Source organism: Microtus pennsylvanicus, chromosome 1 (assembly GCF_037038515.1).
Source record: "Microtus pennsylvanicus isolate mMicPen1 chromosome 1, mMicPen1.hap1, whole genome shotgun sequence".
Classification (NCBI taxonomy): domain Eukaryota; kingdom Metazoa; phylum Chordata; class Mammalia; order Rodentia; family Cricetidae; genus Microtus; species Microtus pennsylvanicus.
In genome coordinates, this window is record NC_134579.1 from 38869490 (window position 1) to 38893862 (window position 24373).

Genomic DNA, 24373 nt, shown 5'->3' on the forward strand with positions numbered 1-24373 from the left:
TGGCTTAACATGCACACAGTGCCTTACATCTAAACAAATTGGGGTGAATTGCAAGCCAGTAAGAGCTGTTTCTATCTCTTTAGTAGATTTGCTTCTTAAATTCTTCCAGGGCTCTTAAATAATAAATCATACATTTAGCTACTTGATTTAAGTTTAGTAGGTAATCCTAATATCTAATTTGAAACCACTCAAATGTCCATTATCATATGGGCCAACAAGATACGATATATTCATGCAATGGAAGACTATTTGGCAGTAAAAACGTGTGCTGGTATGTAGACTTCAGCATGAGTAGAGCTTGAAATATCACACAAAAGAAGAAACCAGGCTTTAAATCGTGTGCCATGATCAAATTTATGTGAAATACTCCAAGTGGGTAAATATGTAGAGGCAGAGAATAAGTGAATGGTTGCCACAGGCTGGAATAGGGTGAGGAAGGGTTGGTGGGAAGGAGTGAGGAGTGACTTCTAGTGAATGTGATGTTTCTTTTTTTTGTTGGTAATATTTATTTATTTATTTATTTATTTATTTATTTATTTATGATTTCAGCCTCCTCCCCGCCACCGCCTCCCATTTCCCTCCCCCTCCCCGTGATGTTTCTTTACATACTGAAATATGTGTGAAAAACTTGGTAAAGTCAGTCTCGTTTTCCTTCTGTTTAAACAATGTATATAATTAAATTATTTTCATAAATTTTGAAATTGTGAGTAAAAGTTTTTTTCAGTCATGGTTGGGGGAAAAACAATTTAGAAAAAAGTCTAATACCTAGTCGGCTTTTCCCCCAGTTGGAGATTGTCTATAACTTTTCTTTTTTTGTTAAACGTTGTTTATTTTTAAAAATGTTTTAAATTGAAATAGAATGATATCACTTCTCCACATTCTTCTCTCCAGCTTCTTGCAGCCACCCTCAAGCTCCTCCCATGTCCCCTGAGTTGGTAGCCTCTTTTACTTTGATTATTATTGTTAAGTGTGAGTGTGAATGTGTGTGTATGTGTGTTTGTGTTCGTGCATACAAATATATGTGAATACATCCTGCTGCGTGTTTCTGTTGGAGGTGTGTGTGTGGTTTCAAGGCTGACCATTCTGCATAGGACAGCAGTAAGGGACTCGTCCCTGGGAGAGGTTAGTTACCGTTCACCCAGCAGCCAGTAGTTCTTTAGTAGCAGGAAATTCCCTTTTCCATATTACATGTCCAGTGATACTGCGGTTTGTTCTTGTTTATGCAGCCATTTCTAGGAGAGGCTGTTTCACAGGATACTTCCTGGCTCTTGCAGTCTTCCACTCTCTTCCATGATGAGGGGTGACTGCTACATGTTTCTGTGAGTAGAAGATAACGTGTAGCATGCAGCAAGGAATTATGCTGGCCTAGCAAAGTGGCGGTAGTAGATTCTTTTCTAAGATCCATGACCTCACTAGTCATGGAAGTTGGCTGGGTTCTAGTTCCGTGCATAATTTCCTGCCTGCTGAGTGGACTTTAAGTTCAATTAGACAGTCATTGGCATATGAGTGGCATTTATTGCGCCTTTGTGGACAGCTTGTCGTTCTGGTTGTTGTCACGCTTCATAGGTATTGCGCCTGAGGAGGACTGTGTAGTTGCTTTCCTCTGTTGGAAGCTTCCATAGTATTTTCTGGAACCATGGAAGTTAGATGACAGGAAAGAGGCCTTTAGGTCAGAGTGAGCTCAAATCATTCACATCCCGTGTCTAAAGTATGTAGTGTCTTCAGCAATAGGGGCTCACCCTCAACTCTGCAGAGGCAACCATGGCTAAACTGATAATCTTTATTGTTTTGGAAGTCATGTTTTTCATATGATTTATTGAGTGGCTTATTTAAAAACAATTATATTTTTTTTCCAGTTGGATGTACTGATCCTAGAAGCATTGGGAATGCATTTTAAGTTTGGAAGTGGATGTAGTTTATGCTTTTGCTCCTGTGCCGTTGTGTAGGTTTTTGTTCCTGTCTGATGGAAGAGGATCCAACTCAGTTAATAGCTGGTGTATGAGCTAGTGTCTGCCTGGCTATGCTTCTAAAGCAGCTTGTCTTACAGTGCTTTGAGGATTTGGCCACAAAACATTCAATGAGAGGAAATTTTATTACATTTTTTTTTTAGCAGGGTCTCACTTTGGCCTTGAACTTCCACAATCCTCTTCACAATCCTCTTTCCTTTTAGCCTCATGATTCCTGAGATCACAGGCTTGAAACCCTTTGATGGACTTTTATTTATATTTTGTAAGCATGTTATTGGTAGCTCATTGAAGCACCCTTTGTGTTCTAACATATGTTACAGTTTCAGAGTTACAGAGCCAGGAGGGAGGTGGTTCACTCATTATTTCCAGCCATAAGGCTTGGTATTTGCTGTGTCTTGAACTTGCATAAAGCCTGTACTTTACTATTTTGGGACCTTGTCTGCCTTTCTGGTATATTTGTACCAAGCTTTAGCTTTTAAGGTGAGTTTGTAGTTTCATCTAGCCAAAGAAGACTGAAAAAACTACAGCCTGCCTGCCCAAACCTTGCCAGTCCCAGTTAGACTTGTAGGCATTGCGTGTTCAAAGGCTGAGTTTTGAGTCTCTTTGGGGGCCGAGCGCTATGTGAAGTCCCCTCTTGGCTCCTCCTTTCCTACGGTCTTAGCTGCAGTCTTTGCAAGGCATTACTACCGGGACACGTGCTACTGGGGTTTCAAGTCTGAAAGCTGAACCTCTGGCTTCCTCGAAAGACACCGTTGTTTTTAATTATTTAGGTTTGCGGCAGGTGTCTTTACTACTTTCAGTATAGTATTTTCTGGTCTCTATGGCACTTGCTTACAGTTGAGCTGCCACCATAGAAGGTGGCCCCTGGGCACAGCATCAGAGTCCAGCAGCAGCCACATTAAGAGGTGTGCTTGGACACTGCTGTGACTCTGAAAGTCCTTGGAGGATAGGTGTTTTGACCAGACACTGGCTCTGTTGTCTGAAATAGTGAGGCATGTAGCAGAGCTATGTCAAAAAGAAAATAAGGTTTGGCACTAAGAAATTGGAAAAATTCTGGTTCATTTGTATTATAGAATTCCATCTCAATAAAAGGATATTTTCCTCATTTCATTTGCACATTTGACAGCAAATGGTATTTATTCACCATGCACATATTGTCTTCTTAATTTCACAGTTAGAAACCACATTTCGAATTCCGATCGCCTGTCTCCTACAACCTGGTTAGCATGGGCTAGCTGTTCACCAGTGTCCAGCGTGGGTTCGGACTCTTTGTGGAGACTCTGCACTTGACCAGTGCTTGTCTGTTGGTTGTGCCTGAGTGATTCCATTTCCATCTAATTCCTTTGTTAAGGGAACAGCCTATTGAGTGTGTGCACTTAAATAGTGTCTGAGAACCGTGCCAGCATGGGGGGGTTGAGTTACTCAGAGTCACTGATTTTTCTTTAAAACTGCAGAAGTGAGACAGCATCCCGATTTCCTGATCTAGCAGCCCTACCTTTCTTTTTAAGTTGCTTCAAGAATCCTAGAAATTGTGACTGAATCATGATCATGATTTTTACAGATTTTAATATATTTTAATCTATTAATATATTTTAATCTATGCTAAAATAGTAAGTGACTGAAACCTCAGCCTCTGAAATTCCTAGGGAATGGATTTAAATGGAATTTCTAGCTACGAAACAGCTCGTACCTTGTGGAAGTTCTTAACTGATCATCTTAATCATGCACAGTGGAAAGAAAATGAACTTTATTCTTTTTTCCTCGGACATGGTAGATTGAGCGCAACTGCCCCCTGCTTTGCATGATGGTATTTTGTTATTGTTTTTAATATTGTGCTGCTGACATTTGTGTAACACTTCTTGTAAGTCAGGCTCTGCTCTGGGAATACTTGTAGAATTATGTCCTAAGTAGTCCCGACTGCAGTGCTTTGGATTTCCTGGTGGGATTTCAGGCTTTCTCATTTTGCCACTGTTATACATAATGTTATGGGTGTGAATTTGGCATCCAGACTGCTAAAATTTGTCTCCTGACTTTGTTATCAGTCATTGCCATGAGATGATAACACATTAAACACAAGAATACTTATTTCCAATATCATAGGATGGTTCCTTCAGTTGTCTCATAAATGTTCGTAACCCACGTTTGCCTCTTTTCGCATCGTAACTGCACCGTGGTGAGGGTTAGAGAGAACATGTGTAGATTGGGATGGCTGTGTGCTCTGTAATCCCAGCCCTTGCAAGATGGAGGGAGGAGGAAGAGAAATTTAAGTTTCAGGCCAGCCTGGGGTAAATGAGATTCTTTCTAAACAATTAACGAACATATGTAGAACGTTGGAACAGCTCCTTGCACATGGGGAGTGCTGCATCAGGCCATCCCCACTGCTGCGACTACATCGCTGTGATTTGTCTTCATGAGAGGACAGTGCTGTCAGCATGCTTGTGCCATCTACTTAACAGTTGCGATCAGTAATTCCTGGGAAGGCAGAACTCTATCCCTAAAGCAGAACGTATGGTTGCCGCATGCGCCTTGTGTTGCGTTCTGACTGCAGAAAACCTTTTCTTCTGAGATGTAGCCTTTTGCAGGTCATCCTTATGAGTGCATCTTGTACAAGATGATTCAAGAGTAGCTTTAATGACCAGAACTCTTCCTTTCCTTTCCTTTCCTTTCCTTTCCTTTCCTTTCCTTTCCTTTCCTTTCCTTTCCTTTCCTTTCCTTTCCTTTCCTTTCCTTTCCTTTCCTTTCCTTTCCTTTCCTTTCCTTTTCCTCCCTCCCCCTCTTCTTTCTTTTCTTTTTTCTTTTCTTTTCTTTTCTTTTTCTTTCTTTCTTTTTTTTTTTAGGGAGAAAGATCTTGAAGAAGCCCTGGAAGCAGGAGGTTGTGATCTTGAAACTTTGAGAAATATAATTCAAGGGAGACCACTGCCTGCTGAACTGAGGGCCCAGGTTTGGAAGGTAACTTGAACCTGATGGGTAAAATACAGTCACTTAGTAAACTTTTACTAATTGTAAACAGTCTGAAGAGACTGTTGAGGATATGCTGCATCTAGAATCTGACCTGAGTAACTGACTAAAAGTATGCTTCTGAGCCAGGTGTAGTCACACACGCCTTTAACCCTGCCTGTGCTGGGAGGCAGAGACAGGCAGATCTCTGTGAGCCTGAGGCTCGCCTGGTCTGTGTGGTGATTTCTAGACCAGCCAGGAAGATGAAATGAGACCATGTCTCAAAATAAATGTTTTTGTAGTGTTTCCTATACTTAATAATAATGTTTGCAGTGGTGATTGTTTTGTAGCCCTAGAAATGGCTGTAATCCTTATGTAGATTGTTAGCAAATAGTAACTAAGTGCAGAAACAAGCATCAAACAGTGGGAGGTTTAAAAAAGAAAGAAAGAATTGAATAAAGATGTTACATACTTTTTGAAACGTTGTAAGCATAAAGGATGAAATAGAAATCATTTACTGCCAACAGGTAGACCACACAATATCTAGGTGTGTGTCCTTTCCTTTTTCCTCATGTGCATATACATTTAACAGCATTGGAATTATAGCTGCTCATAACATTATAAATGCCTTATTGTAGGAATTTAAACACAGAATAGTGTTTATGCACGGTGAGTGCTGTATCAGGCATCTGCCATTCCTACTGCCGTGGATAAGTTTCTGTGATTTGTTTTCACGCTTTCCCAGTGTGATCAACCTGCTTCTCCATCCTTTATTTAGCAGTTCCTCTAATCTGATAATGTTTGTGAAGGCAGAACTCTGTCTCCTAAAGCAGAATGTCCAGATGCTGTGTGTGCCTCGCCACTGAAAAGAACGGAGACTTGTCAAGGACCTATCATGTATCTATAACTCAGCTTTAACTTTTGCCAGCATCCGACCAGCCTTGTTTGACTAGTGTTCTCATCATATCCTCCCTGTCCCTTCATCCTGGATTTTGTAAAGCAAACTAAAATACTTCAAAATGAAATTCCTGAAAAATAGTTTTAGAGTAACTCTAAGACCAGCAGACCCAGATGAACAGTTCTTACTTTTTATCAGTGCATATTAACTGCACACTGATGGTGTCAGGGTTAATGGTTTTACATGTATGTACATAGTCACCTCCACCACCCACTTGTCCCTTCCTGTCTCGATGGCCCTGCTCCTCTTTGCGGTATGTCCTCTCTATTTTTTGTCTTTTTCCCCTTTTGAGGGGAGGTGATCCAGGTATCCTTATTACAGGAGCATGGGCGGTCTTAACCAGTGGCTGCGCCCACTGGAGAAAATGTCTTTCCCTCTCTACCAATCATTAGCTGTCTTAAAAAAAAAGCAATTCTTTAGTATCAAAATAATTTTTAAGTTGTCTTATAAAAGTATTTTTATAAGGGATTTGCTCAAATTCAAATCCTGGAAATACTGCTGATTGCATTTGGTTGTCTCTTGAGTCTGTTAATTAAGACAGTGATAATTTTGGTTGGGGATGTGGCTCAGTGGTAAGGTGCTTGCTTGCCCACCCTGTGCTGGGCGTCTGAATTCACTTCCCAGCACTGCCACTAAAAAAAATTAAAATGTGTGGTGGCCAGCCTGGTCTGCAGAGTGAATTCCAGGATAGCCAGGGCTATCCTGTCTCAAGTAAATAAATAAATAAATAAATAAAATCGTTTTTACATGTACTTGAAAAAACTTACAAAATATCATCTCAATTCATTAAGAATTCTTTTTTATAATTTTAATTGTACATGGCATAGGTATATTTTTTAAATTGACAATATTATATTCTTAGTTTTTACATTTCAAAAAAGTTGGCTTTAAATAAAGCTGGGTAATATTGTGTAATCCATTCTATCCACTGAAGCAACATGAAGTGGGAAAGTAAGAGAGGAGCATTTCTGTCACGCGGTAGTGGTGGCACTGAGTGGTGTGCAGACATGTAAGCTTGCAATCTTGTTATTCCTAAATTCGTGCTTTCCTTAGTATAGCATGTTTTATAGGAAGGGGCAATAACAACGGTGCTAGTTGTTTTTGATGTCTTTCTTCCAGATTGCTCTAAATGTTGCAGGAAAGGGCGATAGTTTGGCATCATGGGATGGTGTTTTAGACTTGCCCGAGCAGAACTCTATTCATAAAGACTGCCTAGAGTTTATTGGTAAGTTTGATAACTGTGAAGAAAGTTATCTTGTTATAATTTGGGATATGTTGAATTTGTAAAAGTCTTATAAATAGTTTGGCCCTTTTAGGAAATCTTGAGACATATAATTTTGAGAAAGAGCCCAGTTTTACTGATCATTTTCTATTAATGATTTTTTTTACACATTTACAGTTTTGTCATGTTCTTCATCTTGTTTCTCATATAATTGTAGCCCCACATGATTACATGTAGTCTTCAGATAAAGAGACCGTTCTGAAAGTTTATCTTTGAGTTACAGATCATGATCTACTATTTTAAAATTGTTATAAATCATGGGTGAATAGGTTTCCAACCTCTCTACAAAATCTGTGTTAATTCATGATACTTATTAAGCCTATGTAGTTTATACTGTCTTTTCTAATTATTTATAGTATGTTGGAATCTTTTTTTTCTCTTACATCTTAGTTAAAGCATTGGTTAAATAGGCTTCAGTGTACTAACTACTCAGAAACTGTATATGAGATGTAGCTCAGCAGTAGAGTGCGTGCCTGACATAAAGGAGAGCCTTGGTTCTGTTACCAGCACTACAGGCAGGCAGGCTGTTGCTAGTGTGAACAAAACAAAGGGAATATGGACAAGAGATTTGAAGACTTCACATGATGTATATAATATGTATTTCTGAGATTACCTTGATTTTAATAATAATGGTTATAGTTTTGTTCATATTTAATTTACATTTTATATCTGTTTATTCTGTATGAAAATGCCAGTATGAGGGGTCATAGGTAATTTTGCTTGTGCATGTTCAGTTAGCTTTATTACAAAATAAAAACCAAGATTTAAAACCAGGGAAGGGAAGGAATAAAGTACTGAAGTTTATGCTAGAGAATGAACTTCCCCGCTAGTTGCCAAAGCTTCACATTGTAGAGCAATTGATAGTCTTGTTAGAAAATGTTCTTTGACTTTCCAGCAGCATGGGTTATCCTCTCGTTGCCTCTTACCCTGCTTCAAATTGGCTGTCTATGGTTAACATGAATATGGTCAATATTACTAAGTACTGTTTGCTAGTAACTGTCTCCTGTCTTCTCTCTGAGGGCTAGGTAAGAAAAATAAAACACTGCATGTGAACTGAGAGTTGTGCTATAGTAGCTTTAAGTTAGATAGAAGATTAGACAGAATATGTTCAACATAACACAGTACCATGTACAATGAATGTACATAATGACAACTTTAAAAATTGATACTTGAATATTATAAAGAATTTTGACTATGTTTTTCTTAGGTTTTGCAGATGCCAGTGTCTATTAAATACAAGAATTACTAGATATAGCTCATTGATAAAGCATTTACCTAGCTTATGCAAAGCCATGATTCTATTTCACTAGTAGAAAAAGAAAAAGGAAATTATGAGAAAAATACAGTCACAGTTTTACTGCTTTTATCATAGTTTAATAGACTCACACAGCGGTATTTGTGAACAGGTAGGGGCCTGGTCACTGAGCCTCTGTAGTTCCCTGATAACTTTAGGTTGATGCTTTATTTCTAGAGCAGCTCTCAGTGCCAGAGGAAAAGGCAGCAGAATTGCTTCTGGATATTGAATCTGTAATTACTTTTTACTGTAAATCACGCAATGTTAAATACAGCAGCTCGCTGAGCTGGACTCATCTCCTGAAGCCACTGGTGTGTCTCCAGTTGCCTCGCAGCGACCTGTACAACTGCTTCTATGCCATCATGAATAAGTACATTCCCAGGTAAGCTATGGTTTGGTTGTAGTTATAAAAGTCCATTTTACTTTCAAATAAAGTTTGTTATATTTCTTTTGATGGTAAAGGAAAAGGGCCAGGCAATTTTTGAGGTTGCTAGAGGTATAATTGCTGTTTGACTTATTTGAAAAAATTATTATGTGTATGGGTGTTTTGCCTGCATGTATGTCTGTATACCACATGAGTGCCTGGTGCCTGAGAAGGCCAGAATGGGGTGCCTCATTTCTGAAACTGAATTTACAGATGGTTGTGAGCCTCCATGTGGGTGCTGGGAATCAAACCTCCATCCTCTGGAAGACTTGCCAATGCAGTTAAGTGCTGAGCCATTTCTCCAGCCCCCATTATGAAGAGTTTATGGGATTCTTTTTATTAGGAAGTTGCACTACTAGAGTTTGTACTTGAAGCTTAACTTCACCTAAAAGTAAAAATAACGGGATTTTGTAAGTACTACTTTATGTGAGGAGCTAGGATTGCAGTTAGGAGCATAGTCCTGCATGTACAGGTGTTTGGCCTTTCTGCCTTACGGGAACTTAGTCCTTCAAGCAAGCTGAAATGTGCAGAGTCTTGGGAAGGTGAAATATAGAATACTATAGGAATATTCTGTGGGTGACGTAATTTACCGTCAGTATCAAGGAAGGCTTCCCCAGCCAAATGGTGCGTTAGCCAAGATGAGACAGATATGGAGCTGCTTGCGGAAGGGGACATGGTGGTGAGGAGGGTGGGGAGGTCCTCAGAAGGCTGAATATTGTTGTAGTTCTGAGTGCTATGGTTCAGGTAGTCATATTTTCAGAGCCCAAAGAAATTTTAAATATAATCTTGTCCAGTGTCTTGGCTGTTCAGCTGTGGATACTCATGGTGGAGACACGTGCTCACACTGAGCTGCACTCCAGTCCCTTGTTGAGGGTTTTGATTTTGGTTTCACTGCTGGCTAATGATAATAAGTATCTTTTTATATGTTTATTGATAATTTATCTTCTTGAGAGAAATGTTTAGTCAAAAAACAAATCTATAGATAAAAAATAATTCTAAAGCAGAACAAAAAGTTGATTCAGCCAGAAGTCCCAGGAGTTTAAGCACACTAGACCTGTTTGCACCTGTTTTTAAATTCCCCGGAGATTGTAGTCAGGGCAGAGTGGTGAGCCTCTATGCTTCTTTGAACCTCTACTTCTCTATATAAAGAAACTGGTTCCAAAGACACTGAAGGTGAAGACCAAGGTCATGGCAGATTGGGATCCCTGGTTAGGGACAGGCCTGCCACACTGTCCCTGTTGGCTGCCACTGATCTGTCACTTCTCATTTCATCTACAGCAAGGGACAAGATGTCCCAGCACTGTCTCTAAATCTCAGGGCAGTGACAGGCGTAGAGGAGGGGCTGTGTTGAGCTGGGTCACACCTCATCTTGTCACCTCCTTCCTGTTCCTTTTTGTTTGGTTTTGGTTGTTGTTGTTGTCATTATTTTTGAGACGGGATTTCTCTGTCTAACAGCCCTGGCTATTCTGGAACTCTCTTTGTAACCTAGACTGGCCTTGAACTCTCAGAGATCTGCCTACCTCTGCTCCCGAGTACTGGGATTAAAGGTGTGCACCTCCCCCCCAGCGGATAAATCCAGTGTTAATCTATCATTTTACTGCTGATTGGGAGGTAAGATGGGTAGAGCTGTATCAAGCACACCCCCTTGTGGTTGGGAGGAACATTGCAGTGTGCAGCCCTTACATGAATTTTCTTTCAGTGGCTTCTTCCCAGCGATGCTCACTATTTTAAAAAATGAGACCTTATACCTCAGCCACTGCCCATGTTCCCTGTGATCCTCCTGTCTCTCTGTTCCACCTTAGCATTTGATTGCTCTGCGTTTACCTAATTGAGAAAGTATTCAGACTTAGGATTATTCTCCCCTGGATAAATCCAGTTCTCTCTGGGCCTTCTGTGTACTGCCATTTCTAATATCAAACGGGGTAGACTTAAGGGTGGGCAAGGGGCTGGAGAGATGGCTCAGTGAAGAGCACTGGCAGTTCATGTTCCCAGCACCCACGGCAGCTTACAGCTGTCTTTAACTCTAGCTCCAGGAGATCTGACACCTTCTGCCCTCATCAGGCACTGCGTGAACATAGTACACAGACATACATTCAGGCAAAATGCTCAAACACATAAAAATAAATTTTCTAAATTAAAATAAAGCAAGCAGGCTGTGCTTGGTGACTTACCTGCAATCCCAGTGCTCGGGCCGAGTGACAGGAGGATTGCTGTGATTTCAAGGTGAGCTTGGACTGCATGGTCAATTCTAAGGCAGCCTGGTCTACAGAGTGAGACACGGTCTCAACAGACAAAGGGAAGGAACAAGACAGTGATAGTTGAAAGTCATAACAAACTATTGCATTGATGTAAAATATTATATTTACATACATAATTTTCTTTACTCTCTTTGAATAAGATTTTTATTTTCGTAGTGCTGAGAGCTGAACCTATGTCCTTACACATGTCCAGTATATGTTCTACACTGAACTGAACTCTCATCTCTAAATAATGTTTAAAAATATTCTTTAATGGTGCTTATTACTACTACATTTATTTCATTATTGTGTATGTATGTGTGCACATGTGCATGCCACAGTGTGTGTGGGATTCAGAGGACAGTCTGTAGGAGTGGTTCCTGGAATTGAACTAAGGTCAGAAAGCTTAGTGGCAAACACCTTTTCCTATTGAGGCATTTCACTGGCCCAAATGATGCTTTCAGGTTAAAACTGTAATAATTATTAAGTAAACTGTTGTAAATTCTACTTTTTTCTTTGTTTCATTTTCTTTAAAGTTTACTTTTTAAGGCCGTGCCCCTGCAAAAATAGCTTGTTGAACTATGCTCTGAGCTTTACATATAGGAAGATGGTAGTATTGCTTAATGAACTAGGTGCCAGTTTCTGTGTTTAAGTCATAGTTCCATAATTTGTTACTGTTCTGTGTTAACAAACCTCTGGGCAAAACAGCCTTGGTCTTGGTGCTGTTTGTTTTTAGATACAGTGATTAGAAGTAACGTGGTCTCTTCTTCAGTCAGTAAGATCAAGCTGCTGAAAACCTGCTGTCTTGGATAGATAATTTCCCATGAAATAAATGCTCAGTTTTGAGGTGTTAATATATAAATGCACTAGCTAAAGCGTGATGATAGTAGCATTGTCAAGTCTTCAGCACACAGTGGTTTCAATGGATGCTACCCAGATCAGAGACAGCATGAGGCCAGCCAGAAGCAACCCTGTCTCCTGAGCACTGAGCTAGCGTGATGACCGGGTTATACCTGCTCTGATGGAGCATGGGTGGCGACCGTTTGAGTCGGGTTTGGGTTAGCTCCCGTGACCACCCTAGGCAGAGGAGCCTTCTTAAGGCTGACTGGATGAGAAGCTTCCTGAGTTAATAGCAGAGGCCACCGGGAATTCAGGCATCGGCACACATTTCTATCGTTTTGTAATCATTCTTCTTTTGAAGTATCTGCACAGGAATGTGACATTTCTTTTGGGAAAGGCATTGTGATAATAAAATTCACAGAGTGTATATTAGGTGATTCACTTTGGAATGGTACAAGCTCAAGGCTTTCATCTTACAGAGCAGCTCTTTGATGCTGGGCACTTAGTACTTCTGGAATTTACTCTGGACATCTGGTATCCAGGCCGCTTTGATGGTCTCTCAGGCTCAGAGGTCATGTTCTGAAATGTCATCTTTCTGAAATGTGCTCTTCTCAGACTTACACCTTTGCTGAAAGATGTTGCTCTGGATTTATAAACTGTGGTGCAGACTTGAAGCCCTCCAAGGAGTTTCTGCTTCCTTGGCAGGGAAGGAGGAGGCTGGGCTCACTCAGGACCCTCTAGGTCTTTGGGTACCCTACCTGTATCATAGTAACCTAAATGCTAATTTTAGTGATCCCCGAAGTCCTCTCACTTGAGGGCTGCTGGGTTTGTCTGGAAACCTCCCTCAAGTGGCTGCATGTCAGCCATAATTATGGCAGGTTTTTTGGCGGATGTCCTGCCTGGCTCTCAGGAGGGCTTGCTGGGAATGCTGGGGTTCTCCAAGGGTGAAAAGAGGAAGTGGGTGTTTCAGGACTGGATAGTGGTGTGATCATGTCTGACCTAGTAATGAGAAACTTCGCTTCTCTTTTTCGTAGGGATTGTTCCCTGAAGGGGAGGCCATTTCATCTCTTCCGATTGCTCATCCAGTACCATGAGCCTGAGCTCTGCTCTTTTCTTGACACAAAGAAAATCACTCCAGACTCCTATGCACTCAACTGGGTAATAAAGTGAAAGTAGGAACATTTAATGAAAAATAGTTTATATAGAACTGTACTTAGAGGCGGGAGAATTGGGTTCAGGGCTAGGCTGGGCTACATAGTAAAATGCTGAATTCCCCTCCTCCAAAAGACAACATTAGTCTTTTGTTATTTTACATATATATATATATCAATGATATTATATATATATAAGTGAATATTATGTATTTATATGCTTATATATAATATAGGATAGAGGCTAATTTCTATTGTTGTAAATACATATATTTATAAATATGTATGTATATATGAGTTCTGCTTAAAATTTTAAGTGTTGAAACTGTTAACATTGTACATATGAATTGGTAAACAATCATGAGGAAAGCTAAAATCACCAAATGGTTGTTATAAAAGAGTATGAAGCACAGCTGTGTGCTTTCCCTTTCTAGTTATATTTTCAGTGGGATGTCTCATTCTAGATCTCATGGTTTCTCAGATCTTTGTATTTATATTTTCAGTGGGATGTCTCATTCTAGATCTCATGGTTTCTCAGATCTTTGTATTTATATTTTCAGTGGGATGTCTCTTTCTAAACTCATGGTTTCTCAGATCTTTGAGTCTCAGAACCCAATATGCTCTTAGAAGTTTTGATGACCCATTGTTCATATGAGTTATGTTGATTAGAAGGTAAAACTAAGGAATTTTAATATGTTTTTAGTTTATCTAAAAGTAATGCTAAATCTATTATATACTAACATAATTAGCCTACCTTACAATGAAAAATGACTACATTTCCCAAAGAAAGTAGTGAGAATGATGCAATTATTTTATATTTTAATGTTTCATTATTGTTCACTTAAATGAAAGGCAGATGGGTTCACATAACTGCTTCTAAATTTATTTGGTCTGTAATGTTATCTTGTAGTCTGAGAATTCTGCTCATTCATGAGGAAAAGAATGTGAAATAGGCAAGTAAAAGTATTATAGATCTTATATTTTGGCTGTGAGCCTAGTCTTTAGCGTTTGAGCCATCTCTCCAGTCCAGCAAGTAAGTCTTAAGAATTTTGTGAAATAGTGGTGAGTTATGAATTTCCCACTACAGAATCTTGGGGATTTTAGGATCATCAGCTCATACTCCAGGAATGCTCTACTGGGCTGACATGAGGATACTCCTCCAGCATTGGTTGAATGTTAGGAGACTGCAGAGGAGCTGAGCATATTGCTTGATCATTCTTATCTCCATTTCCTTAGGGACCTTCCCATCTTCCCTTGGTAACTGTGTGAGCCTAGGCAGGTGGCTCAGTACTCTGGTGTCTTTGTCTGTAAAATGGGAATAATAGTATACTAATGTCCCAGGAGTCGATGGGATGCACTTAGAAATCACAAATGGTAATTTGAGCGTCCTAACTAGTTTCATTACCAAACAAATCCCAGTAGCCTCTTCCTCAGTTCTCTTGGCCAGTTTTGTCACTTTGAGTTAAAATAACAAAATTCCTATAAAACTGTAGTATCCCTCAGTTTATATGTTGAGATTAAACCTATTCATTTTTGTTAAAATAAGGAATTATTTCTTTTTTCTTTTTCTTTTCTTTGGTTTTTCAAGATAGGGTTTCTCTGTAGCTTTGGAGCCTCTCCTGGAACTAACTCTTGTAGACCAGGCTGGCCTCGAACTCACAGAGGTCTGCCTGCCTCTGGAATTAAAGGCGTGTGCCACCACCACCCGACTAGAAATTATTTCCTAATCATTTTAATGATTAATGTTGATCTCTGCCTAGGACAGGACTTTTCCATTCCAGAACTGTACATTAGTACTCTTGTTTTAGGGGGTTTAAAATATGTGTTCAGACAACGAAGTTCCCTCTAGCCGGTCTGCTAGAGGGCTTGTCTTTGCTGTTAGTGTCCTGTTCGTGAGAGGCAAGGTGTTTTGTTGTTTTTCCATGAGATAAGATACCTGTTACCTCAGAACCCATGACTGCGGAGTGGAACGGTGAAAGTATTTTGCAGCAGCATTTTTATGCTTAAAGCCTTCTGGCTAGCTACTCAGACATGGGCTGTGGGCCGAGCACCACAGCTAGCTCTGTGAACTTCTGACAGTTACGTCATCCCAGTCTAGTCCTTGTCTGGGGAGAGAAGCCTGCTCTTAAGGCCCCTGTGAGAACTAAAGGTAATTAATGAACAAAACATAATGATAACTTAGTGCCTCATACAAAGTCTCTACTAAATATCTCTGTTCTTTTAGTCTTGGGATACTTTAAATATAGTCCTTTAGATGTTGCTGTTTCTGGTCTAAGGAAAATGGAATAGCTAGTGAAACTAGATCTTCCTGTGCTTTCAACACAACTAGGTGGCAGAGAAAAATTATAAATTAGTAACTTCTTTTACTTGAAATACGAAACCCAGAGAGCCTAGAATTCTATAAGAAAATGGAAAAGTTTGCACTTTGTCTCCGATATTTTGGAGATTTATTATAAGCCAGCTTTGGGAGCAGCTGACATTGTACTGAGTTGAGGTTTCACTAGAACCCTTAAGCTGCTGTGCCCGGTCCTCTCAAGTGCTTTCCAGACTGAATGCTTTCTGTAATCAGTGATAATGTAACCGGTAGTACTGTAACCAGTAGCAACGTAACCCAGTAGCAACATAACCAGTAGTAACGTAACCAGTAGTAACGTAACCAGTAGCAACATAACCAGTAGTAACGTAACCAGTAGTAACTTAACCAGTATTAACTCCCCTTAGAAGCTCTGGATACCACTCAGAATGCGATGGCAGAGATGGATCTTGATCACTCTAAAAGTTAGGTTAATCATCTCTTCTCAGCTCTGGAGAACAGAAGTATTCTTTTGTGTTATTTGTTTTTGTTTTTCAACAACAAGCAGAAATAGAAGCTTTAATGAGGTTAAATGGCACGCCTTCCGTCACACAGCTAGTTAGGTGACCCAGTGTTCTGCCTTTGGGTTTCATACGCTAAGGTTAAGGTACGCATCACGTGCCAGGCGCAGAGGGTTGGCTGTGATGTCACTGTCTAGTTTGCTGCACTAACTTGACAAGGCCGAGTCAGCTCCAGTGGTTTATGTCTCTCTCTCCTGACTGTAGCTTGGGAGCCTTTTTGCACATTACTGTTCCATCGAAGTCACCCAGGCGATATGGGATGGATATCTACAGCAAGCAGATCCATTTTTTATTTATTTCTTGATGTTAATTATCCTTGTTAATACAAAGTAAGTATCACATGTGTTATTCTTTTTTTTTCAACTTTTAATACAGTTCTTTCCTGTTAACTCAAGCTCACTTGGTTCATTTTTACAGAGAAGTTATTTCAGCACAAGAGTCTGACAGCAAAGAAGACGTTATCCGTAAGTAGTGTAAAATAACGCTTGAGGTCATGTGATCTGCCTCTAACTCAGTTACCTCATCCAGAGTGTTACAAGATGGGTGTGGCGGCGTTCTGAGGTTCCGTTCAGGTCCCCTGTTCTCAAACACAGGCCCTGGGCCCAGCTCCCAGCATTGTGTAAAGGGTGGAAACAACTCTTGAGAGAGTCGCTGCTGAGTTTGTTTTATATGTTGCTTACATTGAGACTGTTTTAGCTTTAAACTTAATCAGTGCTAGTTGCTATATTTTTCACAAACAATTGATTAATTATTGGCATGTCTATAAATACATTTCAGACTTCTTGGAGAACACTCCATCCAGCTTGAATCTGGAAGACATAGAAGACCTCTTCTCTCTGGCTCAGTATTACTGTAGTAAAACACCAGCTTCTTTTAGGAAGGTAAAAGATGAAAAACGGCAAACTGGTCTGAGTTGGATGTTTTGTGTTCTTTTGTTTAAAATGTCTTCACGTCAGTTAAAATATTTCAGTTATGGTTCTTTTCTACTTTTTCAAAAATGTATTAGTTTGTTTTGTGATCTTTCACTGTGGATTGTCTCCCTAGTAGATAATAGACAGTTGTGTCAGCTGTCGACATGACTTCTGCTCAATGGCGTGGTTAGCAGGAAGGTTTTCATTGTAGACATGAGAGAGAGAGCAGCTAGAGACATCTGGAAGGGTCCAGAGCAGAGAGGAGATAGCAGAAGGAACACGGCCAGCAGAGTAGCCCTAGACCTGGCCGTGAAAGAAGCAGCAGCAGAATGGAGAGAGGTGGGCAGAGAGAGAAGAAGAGTGTGGGAGAGTAGAAAAGCCCAGAATATACACCCACACCCCCCACAAACACCACCCCACACACACACGGAGGGTGGGAGGGGGAAGAGACAGAGAGCAGAGAGGAAGGTGAAGACAGAACGGGGAGGACAGAGAATGGGTGTAGCTGAAGTAGCAGGCTCATAAGGAGAATGAGTAACTGGGGAGGGTTGCTCCTGAGTGAGAAGTTTAGGGTAAGGGAGGGGTGAGAAGGACTAGGATGCTAGTATGGACTTTGAAATGTGTACCAGGTGCTTGTGATACTGAGGAGCCTGGAGGCCAGCATGCATTTTAGTAGCTAATAGCACCACAGACGTCATTTGTCTCTTCTGCCAGTGAAAAGGGAAATGGCTCCTTTGGTAGAGGGCAACAGGCTTCACAGGTTCCTGGGGGGATGCTGGCTTCTGTCTAACTGCCAGAATTTGGGGGAATGGAATTTCCTTTAGACTTGACAAAAATAATAGCAGGAAGCATCTTGCCTTTGTTCTGTTTCTTTGTTGATTTTGAGTCATGTGGAGATTATTTCTAAGTTAGTGCTTTTATAACTTGAGAAATTCAAAGATCCAATGGTGGGTATATAGTTAAGTCTGCTTTATGTGGAGTTGATCCATGGGTAACCATAGATATGCAGAACTGTCTTATGGGGTCACACATATACACACACGTATAGAACTAAATGTATAAATACAACCTGGTCAGTTCATATAATGTTATGTGCATGTATGTGTTTTCAGGGCTGACCACTTGGTCTTAGATAACTAATGGGTGTTCTCCTCCCACACTCGAGATTCCTTAATTGCCTGTAGTTCTTTCTGAGTTGAGACCTCGTGAGCTTTCTACCCTCCCACGTTAGCATGTCTATTGGTGTCTTGTTCAGGTCGTGTTTAGGCAGTTGTGTTGGTGAAACTTCATGGGTGTAGCTTCTGATATTTCTAGGAAACATATTGTCACAGCAAACTTTCTGTGCCTCTGGCTCTTAAGAGTCTTTCTGTGCACCTGGGTCCTCCCAGTTTTTCTTTCTGGGCCCCAGGTAGCCACGCCTTAACTAGATGTGATTGGTTGACAGATTTTCCCCATCAAGTTCCCTTTCATTCTGTGGCCTTATTCTTCACCCAGTTAATTGTTTCTTTAGCTGTGCAGAGCTTTTAGTTTATGAAATCCACCTGTCAGTTGTTGCTCAACTTTTAGGCAAATGAAGCCCCATTCAGGAAGCTCCTTTGTGCACCTGTGTTTTCTTCTGGCATAGGTTTCAGTCAGGTCTTTGATACATTTGGAGTTAGGTTTTTTTTTTTTTTAAAGATTTAGTTATTATATGTACAATGTTCTCCTGCCTGCACATCTCCATGCCAGAAGAGGGCACCAGATCTCATTGCGTATGGTTGTGAGCCACTATGTGGTTGCTGGGAATTGAACTCAGGACCTCTGGAAGAGCACCCAGTGCTCTTAACCTCTGAGCCATCTCTCCAGCCCCTGGAGTTAGTTTTTATGCAAGGTAATAGATAGAATTAAATTCTTCTGCGTGTTTTCCCAGGATCATTTGTCCATTATACCATTTGCTAAACATACTTTCCTTCTTCAACGTATGTTTTTAGCATCTTTGTGAATTCTAATTGGCTGAGGCTACATGTACTCATATTTGGGTCTTTAATTTTGTTCCCTTGGTCTACGTGTTTGTTTGTTTTACCAGTACCATATTGTTTGTATTTTGTGACTTCTAACATATCTTGAGATCTGGGATGGTGATCCCTTCAGCATTGTTCTCTTTGCTTAGGATGGTTTTCACTATCCGGGGCCTTTTGTGGTTCCATATGAATTTTAGAATAGGTTTTCTATTCTGTGAAGAATGAAATGGGAATTCTGAATGTGTTGAATCTGTAAACAGCTTTTGGTAGAATGGTCATTTTCATAACATTCTGTCAGTCCATGAGCATTTGACGTCTTTCCGTTTTCTAAGTGTCTTTCTCTCTTTCTTTAGAGGTTCCTGATTTTCCTTATAGAAGGCTTTCATTTCCTTGGCTAGGTTTGTTCATAGGTATTTTCTTGATGTTGTAGTGAATGAGAGTGTGTCTGTGATCTTCTTTTCTCTGATTGTTTGCGGGAGTCTCTGCAACCACCACAGCCAGCAGAGTAATGATCTGTGGGAGGCAAAAAGACAGTTTGGTTCAGCACGACTCAGTAGCCAATGGTGGTGCAAAGTTCAGGAGTCTGGCACCCATAGTTTATTTTAAGTATATTTAAACACAGCACAATTTGGTGAAAAATTTTTCTGGTGATAATTAACTCAATCATGTGCACGCTAAACCTTAAGATGTGTCCGCATCAAATCTCTTTGTAAAGTACATGTGATACCTTCCATAAAGGTGGGGTTCATAGATGGACTACACGTGATACCTTCCATAGAGATGGGGTCTGTAGATTGTCTATACGTGACACCTTCCATAGAGATGGGGTCTATAGATTGTCTACATGTGACACCTCCTATAAAGATGGAGTCTGTAGATTGACTACATGTGACACCTTCCATAGAGATGGGGTCTGTAGATGACTACATGTGACACCTCCTATAGAGATGGGGTCTATAGATTGTCTATACGTGACACCTTCCATAGAGATGGGGTCTATAGATTGTCTACATGTGACACCTTCCATAGAGATGGGGTCTATAGATTGTCTATACGTGACACCTTCCATAGAGATGGGGTCTATAGATTGTCTACATGTGACACCTTCCATAGAGATGGGGTCTGTAGATTGTCTACATGTGACACCTCCTATAGAGATGGGGTCTGTAGATTGTCTACATGTGACACCTCCTATAGAGATGGGGTCTGTAGATTGTCTACATGTGACACCTCCTATAGAGATGGGGTCTATAGATTGTCTACATGTTACACCTCCTATAGAGATGGGGTCTATAGATTGTCTACATGTGACACCTTCCATAGAGATGGGGTCTGTAGATTGTCTACATGTGACACCTCCTATAGAGATGGGGTCTGTAGATTGTCTACATGTGACACCTCCTATAGAGATGGGGTCTGTAGATTGTCTACACGTGACACCTTCCATAGAGATGGGGTCTGTAGATTGTCTACATGTGACACCTCCTATAGAGATGGGGTCTGTAGATTGACTACACGTGACACCTTCCATAGAGATGGGGTTTATAGATTGACTGCATGTAACACTTTCCATAGAGATGGGGTTTATAGATTGACTGCATGTAACACTTTCCATAGAGATGGGGTCTGTAGATTGTCTACACGTGACACCTCCTATAGAGATGGGGTCTGTAGATTGTCTACACTTGACACCTTCCATAGAGATGGGGTCTGTAGATTGACTACACGTGACACCTTCCATAGAGATGGGGTCTGTAGATTGTCTACACGTGATACCTTCCATAGAGATGGGGTTTATAGATTGACTGCATGTAACACCTCCTATAGAGATGGGGTCTGTAGATTGTCTACATGTGACACCTCCTATAGAGATGGGGTCTGTAGATTGTCTACATGTGACACCTTCCATAGAGATGGGGTTTATAGATTGACTGCATGTAACACTTTCCATAGAGATGGGGTCTGTAGATTGTCTACATGTGACACCTTCCATAGAGATGGGGTCTGTAGATTGTCTACATGTGATACCTTCCATAGAGATGGGGTCTGTAGATTGTCTACATGTGACACCTTCCATAGAGATGGGGTCTGTAGATTGTCTACATGTGACACCTCCTATAGAGATGGGGTCTGTAGATTGTCTACACGTGACACCTCCTATAGAGATGGGGTCTGTAGATTGTCTACACGTGACACCTCCTATAGAGATGGGGTCTGTAGATTGTAGTAATAAGGGGCGACAGCAGGGCTGCGTCCCCAAACACCCCAGCCCGGCTAGCTTATGCCCCGAAATAATTACACAGACACTGTATTCTTTTAAACACTGCTTGGCCCTTAGCTCTAGCCCTTACTGGCTAATTCTGATATCCCTATCAACCCATCTCTAACAATCTGTGAGCACCGGTCTTACCGGGAAGATTCTAGCCTAAGTCCATCCTGGGTCAGAGCTTCATAGCGTGCGTCTTCCCTGGAGCAGGTAGCATGGCGTCTCTCTTGCGTCTGCTCCGGAGAGGAGAGCTGTCGAGTCTGACCTCACTTCCTCTTCCTCCCAGCGTTTTGTTCTGTTTACTCCACCCACCTAAGGGTGGGCCTATCCAATGGGCCTAGCAGTTTCTTTATTGCTTAGCCAATGAAATCAACAGATTGATATATGACACTCCCCCATCACTTCCCCTTTTTCAGTTTAAACAAAAAAAAAGGCTTTAACTTTAACATAGCAAAATTACATATAACAAAAGTTATCAAGTAAAAGTTACATCAGAAACATTTATACATATAACAAAATTGACCGTAAATCTCTATCAATAAAGCAAAATCTATACTAATGCAAATTATTCATGTCTATATCATATCCCCCTTTAAATGTAAAAGAACATTTAAACTATATTTGGGAACATGGGCGCAGTTTTTTCTCTCCAAACTGCTTCCTGCTGAATGGGGGCGTCGTTAATTAGGTCTTTCATGGTATAACCTGTGTGCTAGTTTCATCTCAGTTGGCAGTTGAGAAAAGCAATTTTCTGAAGATGTTCACAGTAACCCTTCAGGAGGACGTGGTCCATCATACCAAATCGGAATAGAAGAAATCCATAGAGTCTCATCCTCTGTGAAAACAAAAGAAGACTCTCTCCAAAGCATCATATCCTTAGACCCAAATTCTGAAATCGTAATACCCTTATATCCATTCTGGTTTAGCTTGGCAGCCCATGTAATGAAATGTCTCTCTATACTTAGCTCCTTCACAGTCAAAAATTTTAAAGAAAACACAATAATACAAAGAATCCAGACTCTCTGTGAATTTTTCATCTTTACGCGGCTTATTTTTACTCTATCACTTTACTTTATTCTGTCTCTTTAAAGACTTTACCTTTTTTTTTTAAACCATTAACTTTATTCTCTATATTCTTTTTCTTCTCTGTCCCAAGCCTACGTACATTCATCCAACAGTGTGACTCATTCAGTGGTCTGAATCTGTCCTATTGTGAATCTGCAATTTTTTACTATCCAGGAGCACTTTTGATTTAAACCTTTAAATCACTAGGCGCTTAAGAATCTAAGCTGTGACATTCCTAGGTTAACTTTTTGCTTTTTGAGCATATATCTTTGACCTGGAATAACCCTGTAGACCAGGCTGTCTTTGAACTCTCAGAGATCCGCCCGTCTCTGCCTCCCAGGCATTGGGATTAAAGGTGTTTGCTACTACTTGAACTCACAGACTTCTGTTTGTCTCTGCCTTCCAGGCACTGGGATTAAAGGCGTGTGCTACCACACCTTGAAGTCACAGAGGTTTACTTTAAGAATTTTAACTTTTAGTCTGCATATATTTTTAACACACTTTAAACCATTCAGAAATTTTCTCTGTCTTTGAATCTCTCTTTACTGTATATCTCTCTCTCTTTTTTTTTTTTGACCACATGAGTCTTTAATTTACCAAGCAATATCAGTAGGACTAAAGGCGTGGCTTTGCAGGCTAGATGTAGCCCATTCCTTAGCTTTTCAGCCTCTTGGCTGAGGTACTGGCTGTAGCCATGTTTATAGCATTTCAAGGTCCCTGCCAACCAGCAAGCTACAACAGACAACACTCAAGTCCTCTCTCTGTAGCCGGCCCTCCTGCCTCAAACAGTCAGAGTTTGCCCTGGCAGGATGGCCCAGAAAGCCAGCATTTTTAAATGGCGCAGCTTTTTTCCTGCTACGGCTGAAAACCGAAAAGCATGTGTTCAGCTTTTCATCAACACCGTTTAAATGTTTCGTGGCAGGACCTCTTAATGAGCTGCAGGCTTTGCAGCTGAAGCTGAGTCAGGAAGCCTCTCTTAGATGAGGCGCTTGCTTGCCTCTAGCAAGCAAAGTAGACCAGAGAAATTGTCACAATCAAGAAAACATGCTTTACTCTTTCCCAAGCTTTCTCAGGCTTTCAGTGGGTTCAGTTAGCCACACGTCTGGGCGTCATTTGTAGTAATAAGGGGCGGCAGCAGGGCTGCGTCCCCAAACACCCCAGCCCGGCTAGCTTATGCCCCGAAATAATTACACAGACACTGTATTCTTTTAAACACTGCTTGGCCCTTAGCTCTAGCCCTTACTGGCTAATTCTGATATCCCTATCAACCCATCTCTAACAATCTGTGAGCACCGGTCTTACCGGGAAGATTCTAGCCTAAGTCCATCCTGGGTCAGAGCTTCATAGCGTGCGTCTTCCCTGGAGCAGGTAGCATGGCGTCTCTCTTGCGTCTGCTCCGGAGAGGAGAGCTGTCGAGTCTGACCTCACTTCCTCTTCCTCCCAGCGTTTTGTTCTGTTTACTCCACCCACCTAAGGGTGGGCCTATCCAATGGGCCTAGCAGTTTCTTTATTGCTTAGCCAATGAAATCAACAGATTGATATATGACACTCCCCCATCAGTAGATTGTCTACACGTGACACCTCCTATAGAGATGGGGTCTGTAGATTGTCTACACGTGACACCTCCTATAGAGATGGGGTCTGTAGATTGTCTACACGTGACACCTCCTATAGAGATGGGGTCTGTAGATTGTCTACACGTGACACCTTCCATAGATATGGGGTCTGTAGATTGTCTACATGTGACACCTCCTATAGAGATGGGGTCTGTAGATTGTCTACATGTGACACCTCCTATAGAGATGGGGTCTATAGATTGTCTACATGTGACACCTCCTATAGAGATGGGATCTATAGATTGACTACATGTGGTACCTTCCATAAAGATGGGTTCCATAGAGTGACAAACTCACTGTAAGGTCTGGGGACGATCCAGTGTGGTTTCATTCATACAGATAGTGCGGAGGTCACCTAGGCTGCTAACCACCTCCTCTTCCAGCTTTCTGGGTGGAAAACAGGTCCATCCATCTCTCCTCGACAAGATGTCTGATAACATTCTTGGTTCCCCTAGTGCTTATCTGTGAGCACAGGAGACTCTGAGCCTCTTACATTTGTTGTTGATGTATGGAAAAACTACTGATTTGTGCAGGGAGATTCTGTATCCGTG

General features: G+C 40.9%; 1 protein-coding gene across 2 annotated transcripts in view; it reads left to right on the top strand.

The window, feature by feature from the left end:
• Window positions 1-24373, top strand: part of Tbc1d23 (TBC1 domain family member 23) — a 63372-nt gene that overhangs the window by 12285 nt on the left and 26714 nt on the right. For both annotated transcript variants that reach the window (XM_075961950.1, XM_075961959.1), the window contains exons 2-8: window positions 4805-4916; window positions 6982-7087; window positions 8616-8820; window positions 12974-13097; window positions 16169-16293; window positions 16382-16428; window positions 16742-16845. In XM_075961950.1, coding sequence (XP_075818065.1) covers window positions 4805-4916; window positions 6982-7087; window positions 8616-8820; window positions 12974-13097; window positions 16169-16293; window positions 16382-16428; window positions 16742-16845 — 823 coding nt within the window. The remainder of the gene's footprint in view (window positions 1-4804; window positions 4917-6981; window positions 7088-8615; window positions 8821-12973; window positions 13098-16168; window positions 16294-16381; window positions 16429-16741; window positions 16846-24373) is intronic.